This window comes from Marmota monax, unplaced genomic scaffold (assembly GCF_021218885.2).
Source record: "Marmota monax isolate L192 unplaced genomic scaffold, Marmota_monax_Labrador192_F-V1.1 WCK01_AAM20220418_F8-fsc00008, whole genome shotgun sequence".
Lineage (NCBI taxonomy): Eukaryota > Metazoa > Chordata > Mammalia > Rodentia > Sciuridae > Marmota > Marmota monax.
Window position 1 is genome coordinate 16,393,980 of NW_026694432.1, and position 12,216 is coordinate 16,406,195.

General features: G+C 49.4%; 2 protein-coding genes across 3 annotated transcripts; one reads left to right on the forward strand and one right to left on the reverse strand.

The window, feature by feature from the left end:
- Positions 1-716: 716 nt before the first annotated feature.
- On the reverse strand, positions 717-3,982 carry Fam167b (family with sequence similarity 167 member B). The gene is made up of 3 exons (XM_046468343.2): positions 3,374-3,982; positions 1,982-2,327; positions 717-1,083 (listed from the first exon to the last, which is right to left on the reverse strand). Exons 1-3 carry the CDS (start codon positions 3,439-3,441, stop codon positions 853-855), a joined length of 645 nt encoding a protein of 214 aa, XP_046324299.1. The 5' UTR covers positions 3,442-3,982; the 3' UTR covers positions 717-852.
- Positions 3,983-4,109: 127 nt separating this feature from the next.
- Positions 4,110-12,183, forward strand: LOC124109671 (myotubularin-related protein 9-like). 2 transcript variants are annotated; one of them, XM_046468328.2, is made up of 10 exons: positions 4,110-4,294; positions 4,472-4,580; positions 4,815-4,940; positions 5,056-5,229; positions 5,698-5,924; positions 7,398-7,559; positions 7,728-7,869; positions 7,951-8,171; positions 11,652-11,803; positions 11,874-12,183. In XM_046468328.2, exons 1-10 carry the CDS (start codon positions 4,110-4,112, stop codon positions 11,990-11,992), a joined length of 1,617 nt encoding a protein of 538 aa, XP_046324284.1. In that variant the 3' UTR covers positions 11,993-12,183. The 2 variants fall into 2 exon arrangements, with proteins under 2 accessions (XP_046324284.1, XP_058426925.1); XM_058570942.1 differs by lacking the exon at positions 11,652-11,803.
- The last annotated feature ends 33 nt before the right edge of the window (positions 12,184-12,216 follow it).

A 12,216-nucleotide genomic window follows, 5' to 3' on the forward strand; every position in this document is an offset into this window, starting at 1 on the left:
CTGTCTGTGTGCACCTCAGCGGTGGAGGGAAGGGGGACAGGAAATGGGTGGGGGGAGGAGGAAGCCTGAGTTGGAAAGTCAAAGAGAGTAAAACAGAAACAAAGGCTGAGAAACACAAAAGTAAAAAACCAGGGTGATAACAGAGCCCCAGGCCTGGTGCAAGGTCCAGCTGCCCTTGCCAGGTAAACCTGAGCACTTCATAGTCCATCTCTGGGCCTCTGTGCAAGAGTAACAATGTGATGGTAATGATAAGCAATACATCGGCTGGGTATTTACTGTGCACTCCCTCAGTTGAGCCATAGTCAGTTACCTGTCCAATGAGAATTAGTATCTTCATTTTAGAAGAAGACAGATTCAGGGAGTAATTAGGGACCTCCTAAATGTCTAACAAATAAATGGGGGAGCTGGCTTTAAACCCAGGCTTATCAGATTCTGCATTCTTTTTCAGTACTGGGACCAAACCCAGGGCCCTGTGCATGCTAAACAAGTGCTGTCCCACAGAACTACATGGCCAGCCCAGATTTGGCATTCTTCAGTCACCCACTGAACCTAAATCACCTCTTGTGGGTAGGATTTCAAGTTTTTTACCACTTCTGATCATGAGCTGTGGGGAGATGGGGCTGCAATAGTCCTCTCCACCCACAACCAGACCTTCTCTTCTCCCTCGAAACTCCTGGTCCCAGTGACTGACAGAGGCCTTGGGCCTAAATGAAAAACTGCAGAGACCTTGATGGGAGGCAGAGGGCTTTATTGAGGAGATTGGGGTGGGGTCTAAGAGACCTGAATGTGCCCCCACCACACCAGGTGCTGGCCCTCTGGGATACCCCTCCCATCTGTCTTCCCAGGTCGCCCTCAGCAGAGGGTGAAGCGCCGGGTGCTGATGTTCATACGCGTGAGGCCCAAGTGCCTTAGCGACGGGGCTAGGGCCAGGCCGGCCCCGGGCTCCAGCTCCAGCTCCAGCTCGGCCTCGTCCAGCAGTTCCTGGTGCTGGTGACAAGCTTGGTCCACCTTCAGCCGGTGCAGCTGGGCCCGCAGCCTCAACAGCTGCCCTGCCAGCTGGCGGTCCTGAGCCTGCATTTCCCGCTGCGGCCGAGAGGGGGCGTGAGCCTGCGAGGCCTGCTCCAGTGTCACCTGCCTTTCTTACTTTCCTGTCAACACTCTGGGCCTTTCTTTGCACTGGTTTGTCCCTGGCGCCCACTCACCCTAGCTTCATCCTTCCCCATCACTCAGATCTTGCTCCACACTAGGAGTTCTCAGCGCTAAGAGCCATTATTATGCAAATACAGATGCCTGGGACCCCATCCCAGATAAACTAAGTAAAATCTCCAAGTTGGAGCAGAGCACCGTGGCACATGCCTGTAATCCCAGCGGTTTGGGAGGCTAAGCCAGCCTCAGCAAAAGCAAGGCACTAAGCAACTCAGTGAGACCCTGTCTCTAAATAAAATACAAAAAAGGTCTGGGGATGTGACTCAGTGGCCGAGTGTCCCTGAGTGAAATCCTTGGTAACCCCCCTACTCCCACCCCCCAAAAAAATCTCCAAGTTGGAGCCTGGACACCTTTATATGTGCACATGTTGGCTTGACAGCTAATATTCAACACTCTCCTCTTCAGATTCTGCCTACAACATGATCAGTACCTTCTTTTGTATACTTCACTGTGTTTCTCTGAGGGCATAGCAGTTCCCAAAGTAGGGGAGGCCATGTCTTTCTCTATAACTGATGGTCCCCCAAGGGCAGGGCTCTCTCCCCTGAGCCACACGAGCATAAGCTCTGTAGATTGATGTAATCCTTCTTCAGCAAGACTTTCCACATAAAATAGTAAACAAGGATATTTCTGGCTCCTGAGCCCCAGAGACACAGGAGCTGGCAGTTGCTGGAGTTAGGGGATCTGTTCTCATCCCCTCCCCACACCCATGGTCTTGGGTCCTAAGGAGGATTGGCCTGAAGACCCCATGTAAGGCAATCTAAGCCACCAGACTCACCAGCTCCTGCCGGAGCCACTCAAGCGCAGAGTCCATTGAGTCAAAGCCGCAGATGGCTCCAGGTCCACCGGCCCCAGGTTTGGCTTGGGCCCTGTGCCAGGCCTGGCTCTGGACCCTAGCGGTCCACTCCAGATATGAGGGTCGCCGAGTCTGTAGCTGCAGCTTGGCTGTCAGTGCCTTCACAGAGTCCAGGCTCTCCACCTCCTCTTCCTCATCCTCCTCATCCACTGCCTGGAATTTCGGTGGCCCCAGGGACATGGTGGGTTTGCAGTGAGTGACAAGGCAGGGCTGCTGCTCTGGGATGAGGGAAAGGCCTGCAATATGGCTCTGGGAGAGGTGGTAGAAGCTAAGAGTAAAAAGAGTGTGCCAGAGAGTGGGTGACGGTGAATGTTCAAGGTGGGATAGAGAGTCTGAGTGTGCCAGGCTGGGTGAGCATATGGGTGTGTGAAGCTAAGTGTGCAAGGACTGGAATTTTCCTGGAATCCTAACCAGGAGCCACGTGATGCCCATCCGGTGGGGGTAGGAGGAGCCCTGCTTTTCTAGTTCTTTAGATGAAATTTATTGTCTTTGCCCAGAAGGAGACTCCCAGTTCCCAGAAAGGAAGTTGCTCCAGGATAAGAAAAGCATCATTCACACCAGTCTTGGCTCTCTTCCCAAGACCCAAGACCAGAAGTTGAGAGGGGGAGGAGGTTGACAAGCTGCCCCATCCTCATTCATAGCTCTAGCCCATCAGCCAAGGAATAGGGCCCAGAGGCCCCATCTGGCAGTAAGGAGACCAGGTTGCAGTGCTGGTTCAGTGAGGCTTGGGGCAAGTCCCTATCCCTCTGTGAGCCTCTACTGGGACAGATCAATAACTTTGGAAGTATTATAAGTACAGTACTCCTGGCCTGTCATATTTTTTTCTTCTTCTCTTTCTTCCTCTTTTTTTTTTTTTTTTTTTTTTGGTGGCTGGTGTTGGGGATTGAATCCAGAGCTTTGTGTGTACTAGGCAAGTGCTCTACCAGTTAGCTACAGTCCCAGCTCTACCCTAACTTCTGACAGCTTAAATTAGTTTTGCCTATTTGTATACATTCTAGTGATTCTCAAACTTGAGCATGCATTAGAATTACCTGGAAAGCTTCACTCACAAAGTTTCAGATTCAGTATATCTGGAGTGGGACCTGAGAATTTGCATGTCTATCAAATTCCCACCATAACTGCTGCTGTTGGACTGAAATTTTATAATTTGAACTCTTTATCTGGTTCTTGATAAAACAGCTCCAATTTTATGGTTTCATTATAGGAGTCCACCTATGATTTCACTTTTTTCATTAAAAGAAGGGTTACCTAGTGAATTATTCTTAATCAGATTCAGCATAGTGCAGACATCAATAAGAAATTTTAAAAAATTACTTAGGTGGGTGGATGGATAGATGATGAATCAGACTGAAAATTCTATGAATAGAATCTTCATCAGTCATCCCTGCCCCTCAGCACCGAACACATGGCCTCGATCATTGTCTGGGCAGTAGGCACCTGGGGAAAGGATGAAGCATAAGCTGTGAGTAATAGAGGATCAGCAACAGCTAGAATTGGCCACTTTCCAGGGCGCCCTCAGGCAGGGACTTCCAGCTGTGGAGCGGGAGGGGCGCCAGCTACACAGCTGCATGCATTTAAGGTGGACCAAGGGATTTCCCCCACTCAAGCTTCAGAGGTATGGGAGGAAGTAGGTAGTTCCCAGTTTCACACTTTCCAACCCATCCACCACAGTGCAGAAGAATAGATGGTTATTTTTCTTTCTTTCAAAAGGCAGCAGGGGTGCCAGCACCCCCAAAATAAAAAGCCCCAAATATCGAGTGCCTCTTGAGACCCAAACAAGGGCTTCAGGCAAGATTATTCTCCCCATTTCCCAGATGAGGAAATTTGAGGTTTCCTTAACAGACTTTGGCCGGGGTCCTCGCTGATGTTGGCAGTAGAAGAAAATCCCTGTGGAACTGTACGTTCCCTTCCTTTGAGGGGCCTCCTTAACAGCTGTCCTGCCGGCGTCGCCAGCTGCCCAGCCAGTTCCTGTCCCTTTTGGAGCCCGCGTTCGCCCCGCCCGACGCTACCAGAGCCTGTCCCGCTGGGCCCCAGGGCCCCCGCTGGTAGAATGGAGTTCTCAGAGCTGATCCGCACCGGCCGGGCTCAAGCCGAGCTACTCCCCGGCCCGGAGGAGCCCCCGTTGCGCGGCACGCTGTGCGTCACCGGCCACCACCTGCTGCTGTCTCCAGGGCCCCCATCGACTGCAGACCTGTGGCTACTGCTGTTGCGTAGTGTCGACTCCATCGAGAAGCGGTGAGACGTGGCTGGGACGTCCCACAAGTTGGGGAGCGCGCGACGCTATGGGGAGAGGGGGAAGGGCCAGCGCACTTGGAGCTGGCGCCCTCCTGCATAACGTCCAATTGTATGAAACTCGTTCTCTTCCCCTGATGGAGGGCGGGGTATACTGAGCCTGGGTCTGTCCACCCCTAGGGTGGCGGGTGACTCCGGCACAATCACCCTACGCTGTAAGGACCTGAGGGTGCTGCAGCTGGATATAGAGGGCGTGGAAGCGACCCTGGACATCGCCCGTTCCATCGAGGTATTCAGGGGGCGCACCCGAGGTCCTTAAGCTATCCCTATCCAGTACTGGGGGGAGCAAAAAGGGGGTTACTAGTGCAAAGGGGCTCTGTACCCAGTGTTGTCCCGAGGCTCAGCTAAATGGCATGACATGCAAGATGGCTTGGGGTACAAGGAGAGTTGGGAGTTGAGGAGAGGAGGAGCTGGAATGTACTCAATTGAGATAAATCCTACTGCCCCTGACGTTCGTCCCCAGGCGCTGTCCTCTCTGGAATCGGTCATCACCTCCTTTCCGTTCTTCTACCGTCCCAAGGGCCTGAGATTGGGCGACGCCTGGCACTTCCATCCGCCCGAATGCTACTACAAGCGAGTAGCTCGCGAGGTGGGCGCGGTCATGAGGGCCTGGGGATGAGGAAGCACCGGGTCTAGCAGGGGCACGCCGGCTGGGCACTCATTGGGTGCCTTAGACCTAGCCTTCGACCCTCTCTATGCTGCAGACCAACGCGTGGCGGCTGAGCGAGGTGAACCAGGACTTTAGTTTGTGCCCCAGTTACCCTCGAGCGGTAATCGTGCCTCGAGCGGTGGACGACGATGCCCTGGCGCGGAGCGCCCGCTTCCGCCAGGGAGGCCGCTTCCCAGTGCTCTGCTACCACCACGCACCCAGTGGAACCGTGAGCCAGCCCCTCCCCAGGCTCCGCCCTGAGATCCAAAAGCCCTTTTCCGCCCTGGAGGAGCCAATTAGCGTCTGGCTGCTGCCTGGGACTCCTGCCCCATTCAGGCCCCGCCTCGCTCTGCCTCCAACAAGCCCCGCCTCCTGGAAATCCTGAGGTCCGGACTCGGGCCCCGCCCCTCCCGCTTTTCTGGATTTCACCTTTCTCGGTCCGGTCCCCACCCCTTGAAGCTTAGTTCCTTTGTCAACTCAGATCTGGTGTCTGCTCGTAGGGACCCTCCTACCTCTGGCCTCAGACAGCCATGACCTTCGCAGAGCCCATCTGAAGCCTTGTGAATTCCGCACCTAAGGCCCCAGCGCCACAGTCAGCCTTTTCCTAGTGTAGGCGGCTCCTGAGTGTAGGCCTAGCCGAGAAGATCCCCAAGCCCAGAGCCCAATTCCTGAACCTGAGCTGGGTCCCTGTCCACAGGTTCTGCTACGCTCCAGTCAGCCACTGACTGGTCCCCAGAAGAGGCGCTGCGCTGAGGATGAGGACTTGCTTCGAGCTGTACTGGCAGGGGCTCACCCTGGGGCTCGGGGCTTCATAGTGGACACACGATCTGCCCAGGCTGCTAAACAGGCCCGGATGACTGGAGGGGGCACAGAGGCCAAGGCCGCCTACCCTGGCTGGAAACGACTGCACCGACCCCTGGAGAGGTAGGAGGCCTCCCATCTTCTCCCAGGCTTTGCCACAGAAGATGCTTTGTTGCATAACCATGGTTATAAGCTTAGACTTTATCCTAAAAGCTGTAGGAACCACTGAAAACGCTAAACAGGGCTGAAAAATCTGTTAGAATTTCTGGTGGGGTTCACTGATGGCGTTAGATTTCCTTCATGAATGTGTGTGTGGGAGGGGAAGAAGAGCCAGGGCTCTGGAAAACTCTTAGACCTTTCCTGGCAGCCATCCTGGCAGCTGGCCATCCCCACTTTCACACCCACAAATGAGAGAGCTCATCACTGAGTACCCCAACTCTGCCTGGAAAGAAAATGAACCTTTTTTACATTAAGTTGAAATTAGTCTTCCTGGAAAAACCTGCACACACACACACACATACACACACACCCCTCCCTGAAGGCTGTACCTGCACAGATATAGATGTATCTGTTGCTTTGGGGAGAGTAGACTGCTTTCCTATCCAATATGTAAAACTCTTATTAATTTATTCACCCAACATTGAGCATAGGGGCTGCCATGGTGAGTAGTCTCGACTTGACAGAGCTCAGTAGTAAATGGGCAATTAGAACTCAGTGAAATAAGTAGTAGCAAGAGGAGGCAACCTGTCTTAGTAATTTGAAGGTTTCCCTGAGAACAGGATGCTTTTGGTGAGACCTGAAAGAGGCAGAAGAGTTAGTTAGGAGGGAGAAGGTCATTTCAGGTAGAGGGAACTGAAGAGAGAAGGAACTGCAAAGAGAGCCTGGTCATTTGTCCTATTGGGGAGCTGCAAGCAACTTCACGGTGTTAGAAGTGTAGGGTAGGAAGTGGGAGAGATGCTGCTAAAGGGAGAATGGGGTCCAGAGAAAAACCATGAAAAACTTGAACACCATGGTTATGAATTTAGACTTTATCCTCAAGCCAGTGGGAATCCACTGAAGATGTTGAAGAGGGTGGAAAAATCTGTTAAATTTTCTGGTAGAGGGCCACTAATGGCATTAGATTTTCTGGTGTGTGGTGTGGGGTCACTGATGTCCTTGAGCAGAGTGGTTTCTAGAGGTAGGAGCAGGTGCAGAATCCCGAAAGTACTGTGTTTCTTTCATTGGATGGGGATTCCCCAAGGAGAACTGTGTTGTTTTCATCAGATTGGGGTACTTCAAGGATAACTGGGGGTTTCCTGGGGTATTGTAATACAGTGGTTCCCTCCAACAGACTAGCACTCCCCTAAGAGTCTTAGTTTGCCCTATAAGATGGAGGGTTTCTCAAAGATATGACATATTTTCATGAGATTAGGGCTCTTCCATGGGTTTTATACCCCATGAGACTGGACTCCCCAAAGGGTTCTATGCCCCTCCTATCAAATGGGCTCCTCAGAAAGTTCTATTTCCCTCCCTCATTGGGATGAAGCACTTGCTTCCAATCTGGGCTCACCCAGAGCTTGGACTGGGGAAAGGATGACCAGATTCCCTTTTGCCTAGGGGACGGGCTCTCCAGGAGAGCTTTGTGCGCCTAGTAGAGGCTTGTGGGGACCCAGAGCAGAGCATGGACCGCTGGCTTAGTCGGCTGGAGGGCTGCCGCTGGCTGGCACATGTGAAGGAGGCACTGAGCACCGCCTGCCTGGCAGCCCAAGGAATGGAAAGGTAAAGTTCCTACCCTGTGAGACAGAATGGATATGGTGGGATGAGCAGGGCTCTCAAAACCATGATTCATAAGGAAATACAGTCTAGAACTGGGCACAGCCTATTCCTGGTCTTGCCACCCCAGGCAGGGAAAAAGTTGCCATTGTTCATGGGCCCTTCCCATGATAGGGAAGGAGCCTGCATCCTGGTACATGGGGCTGAAGGCAGAGATAGCACTCTGCTTGTGACTTCACTGGCCCAACTCATCTTGGACCCCTTGAGCCGGACCATAACTGGATTCCAGGAACTGGTGGAACGGGAGTGGATCCAGGTAGGTGGCTACCCTGTCCCAGCCCTGCCCCTCCCTCCAGAAACCCTGCTTCCCTTGCCCATGGCTCTGCCCCCTCCCCAGGCTGGCCACCCCTTCCAGCTGCGCTGTGCCCACTCGGCCTTCTCCCACGCCCGCCCCAAGCACGAGGCACCCACCTTTCTCCTCTTCCTGGACTGCGTGTGGCAGCTGGGCCGCCAGTTCCCGCTGTCGCTGGAGTTTGGGGAGGGGCTGCTGTTGGCACTGTTTGAACACGCCTATGCCTCCCCTTTTGGCACCTTCCTCTGCAACAGTGAAAAGGAGAGGTGAGCTAATCGTGTGTTAAGGTGGGTTGGGGCAGATGCCCGTTGCTTTCTTAGAGGGCATCTTTCCCTTTCAATGAGTTTTTCCTTTTAGGAAAACTCTTTGTGGCCTTCCCTTCTTCCCTCCTAATCTCACACTTCCCTCTAACATCTGCAAACCCAAAGATAGACAAATCTAAGACCAACCCTTTACATCTACCCATTCTGTTATTGCCAAGAACAAGTGCACTCCTGCCTTGAAATAAGGACTGTACTAAGTTTCAGTTAGATAGAAACAAAAAGTTCTGGGGTACTATTGCACAGTAGAATGAATATAGATAATAATAATAAGCGTATATTTAGGAAAGCCAGGAGGAGAGGACTGGAGAGGTAGCTCAGTGGGTAGAGTACTTGTCTAGTACACACAAGGAAAAAAAAAAAGTTGGAAGAGGAAAAAAGTATTTTGAAAGTTTTCACCATAAAGAAATGATAAGTGGCTGAGGACAGTGGCTAGGCAGGCGTGTAATCCCAGTGACTCAGGATGCTGAGGCAGGAGGATTGCAAGTTTGAGGCCAGCTTCAGCAACTTAGCTGAAACAACTTATTGAGACCCTCAAAAGAAAAATTAAAAGGGCTGTGGATGTGGCTCAGTGGTCAAACACCTGTGGGTTCAATCCCCAGTACCAAAAAGAAAGAAAGAAAGAAATGGTAAATGTTTAAGGCAGCGAATATTTAACTTGATTAAAATATTACATAATGTTTACATGTATTGAAATATCACATTACCCTATAACATTTACAACTTTTGTTTTTATGTATCAGTTAAAAATAAAATTAAAATAATAAATTAAAAATATATCGAAAAAAGAAATTGAGGGGCCTGGAGCAGTGGCACACATCTATAATCCCAGTGGCTCAGGAGGCTGAGGCAGGAGGATCACAAATTCAAAGCCAGTTTACATAATTTAGTGAGACCCTAAGTAAATTAGCTAGACCCTGTCTCAAAAAAGGGTTGTGAATGTGGTTCAATGGTTAAGTGCCCCTAGGTTCAATCCCCTGCCAACCCCACAACCCCCCAAAAAAGAAAAGAAAATGAGGACTAAAGGGGAAAGTGTTTTTGTTTTGGTACTGGGGATTGAATGGGGGGGTGCTTTACCACTGAGCTTTTTTTATTTTTTGAGACAGAGTCTTGCTAAATTGCTGAATCTGGCCTCAAATTTGTGATCCTCCTGCATCAGCTCCCTGAGTTGCTGGGATTACAGGCCTGCATCAGTGCACTCAGCAAAAAGATTTTGCAGAAATAAATGATTGCTGGGGCCTCTGTTAACTTTGCAAAGTAGATTCTAGTGGAACCTTAGAATAGAGGTTGAAAGTGGACTTAAATTATGCAGGCTCTAATTCCAGCACCACCACTCACCTGTTGAGTGATCATGAGCAAACCTCTTTGAATCTTTGTTTCCTCATCAGTAGCACAGAGAGGATAACAGTAGCTGTAATCCATAGAGGGGCTGCGAGGATTAACTGAGTTGAAGCATGGAGTGTTTAGCACAGTGCCTGGCACATAATAGGCACACAAAAGTGGTAACTTTTATCATTGGTCGGCTTCTTGCATCCCAATCAGCTCCATAAGCCCTTTGTCTGATCAATGAGAGAGGGAGGAGGGAGTTTCTCAAGGTGGAGATAATATTTATTCATCTTCACCCACATCCTAGCTTGTTTTACCAACTCCACTCATGATTCATCCAGGTTAGAAACTGTTATCTTTATCTCCCTTTCCCCATCCCTCATCTTTAGCCTTTCTCCTAAACATTTAGCTTGTTTCTTTCTTGCCAGAGGTCCTTCCCATTACCCTTATCCAGACTCATTTCTTTCCATCTGGAATATTCAGCAGCCTTCCTATGATTCCCCTGCCTCCACTTTTATCAGGTTTTTTTTTTTTTTTTTTTTTTTTTGGTACCAGGGATTGAACTCAGGGACACTTGACCACTGAGCCACATCCCCAGCCCTGCTTTATTTATTTATTTAATTGTATTTAGAGACAGGGTCTCGCTGAATGGCTTAGTGCCTCACTTTTGCTGAGGCTGCCTTTGAACTTTTGATCCTCCTGCCTCAGCCTCCTGAGCTGCTGGGATCACAGGCATTTCCACCACAGCTGGCACTTTCTTTAGTTTTTAAATAACTCGTTAGACCTACAAATATTTTCATTGGTTCATTTTCCACTTCTTCCTTGGTTCATGCAGCACCCCCTGCACCCCTGCCAAGTTTTAACAAAATACCTGAGAGATGGGCTGGGGCTGTAGCTCAGTGGCAAAGCACTTGCCTAGCATGTGTGAGGCACTGGATTCGATCCTCAGCACCACACATAAAAATTAACAAATAAAAAGAATGCATTCTGTCCATCTACAACTACAAAAAAATTTTTTAAAAAATACCTGAGATAAAAATTTACATAAGTTTTGGGTTGGGGTTGGGGTTCAGTGGTAGAGTGCTTACCTAGCACATAGGAGGTACTGGGTTCAATCCTCAGCACCACATAAAAATAAATAAAATAAAGGTATTGTGTCCATCTACAACCAAAAAAAATTATATATATAAATTATAGATATAATTATATACATATATATATATATATATATATATATATATATATATATATAAAGCTTTTATTTTGGCTCAGTTTTGGATATATATAACATGTATGTTTGTATGTGTATATATATACACACATACATACACACACACACACACAGACATCTATAAAACTTTTATTTTGGCTCAGTTTTGGCAGGGTTTTGGTCCATGATTCGTTGGTCTGGTTGCTTTTGGTCCTGAGTGTATGGCAGAGGAAAACCACTCACCTCATCTCATCTCATGGCCAGGACTCAGTAAAGAACAAAGGGGCTTGGGTCCCACTATAACCTTCAAAGACATGCCCACAATGACCTGAAGACTTCCCACTAGGCCCCACTTCTTAGTTTCTGTCACCTCCCAAGAACATTAAGGTGGAAACCTAGAACTTTAGCATATAGGCCTTTAAGGGAAATTCCAGACCTAAACCATAGCATTGTCTTTGTAGATGTGAACTTCTAGTCTTCTAGTGATACTCAGCTCAAAGTAGCACACTTTTTTTTTTCAATTGTAGATGGACACATCTTTGTTTATTAATTTATTTTATATGGGGTGCTGAGGATCAAACCACTGCCTCACATGTGCTATAGGTAATCATTCTGCCACTGCGCTACAGCCCCAGGCCCTCAAGTAACATATTCTTAATTATCCTTCCCTGACAATTAGGCAAAACTAAATTGGTTTCTCCCTCTAAACAGAACTCCATAGGGTTTTGTCTTATTCCTGTTTTATTCTAGAGTCCAATAGATCGATCAAGATAATTTGCAGAAAAAGGTGGTTAATCACTGCCCCAGAGTAACTGTCACCTTACTAACCAGGGTTGTACCCCCAGAATCCCAGAGGGCACAGCTGGAACTCACCCTCTCATTCTCTACAGATGCCTCTGTGAAGTGAGGACTCGAACACACTCCCTGTGGTCTGGGCTCAACCAGCTAAAGGAACAACGAAAACTCCGGAACCCACTCTATGTGCTCAATCCCTTGGCCATTTGGCCTTCTGTGGAGCCCCAGAGCCTGCGGCTATGGCAAGGTGACTGCTCCCCTCCCCTGGGTAGTTAGCTTCTCTTTTCAGCTTCCTTACCTGTTTTCCTCTTCCTCAGGCCTGTTTCTGCGCTGGACCCGCCCACCTGAGTCTTCAGAAGTAGCATGGGAGAAGGTGTGGCAAATAGTGACAGAAAGGGAGAAGACAAAAGGCTCTCAGCCCACAGCTTCTACTTGAGCCCCTAACCTAAGTGATGACTTCTTGAATAGTGGTGAAGTGTCCCTGAAACCTTTCCAGGCCCCTCAGGACCTCTGACTTTGGATGAGCATGCCTACAACCTAGGCCAGCCCAGAATACTGAAGTCCTAATTTGCAAGTGTCTGAAGTATAGGGAAAAGGCCTAAATAATAAAGGTGTTCATGATTGGCATCGGCTTGCTGAGGTATTAGTGAGGAGGGAAAA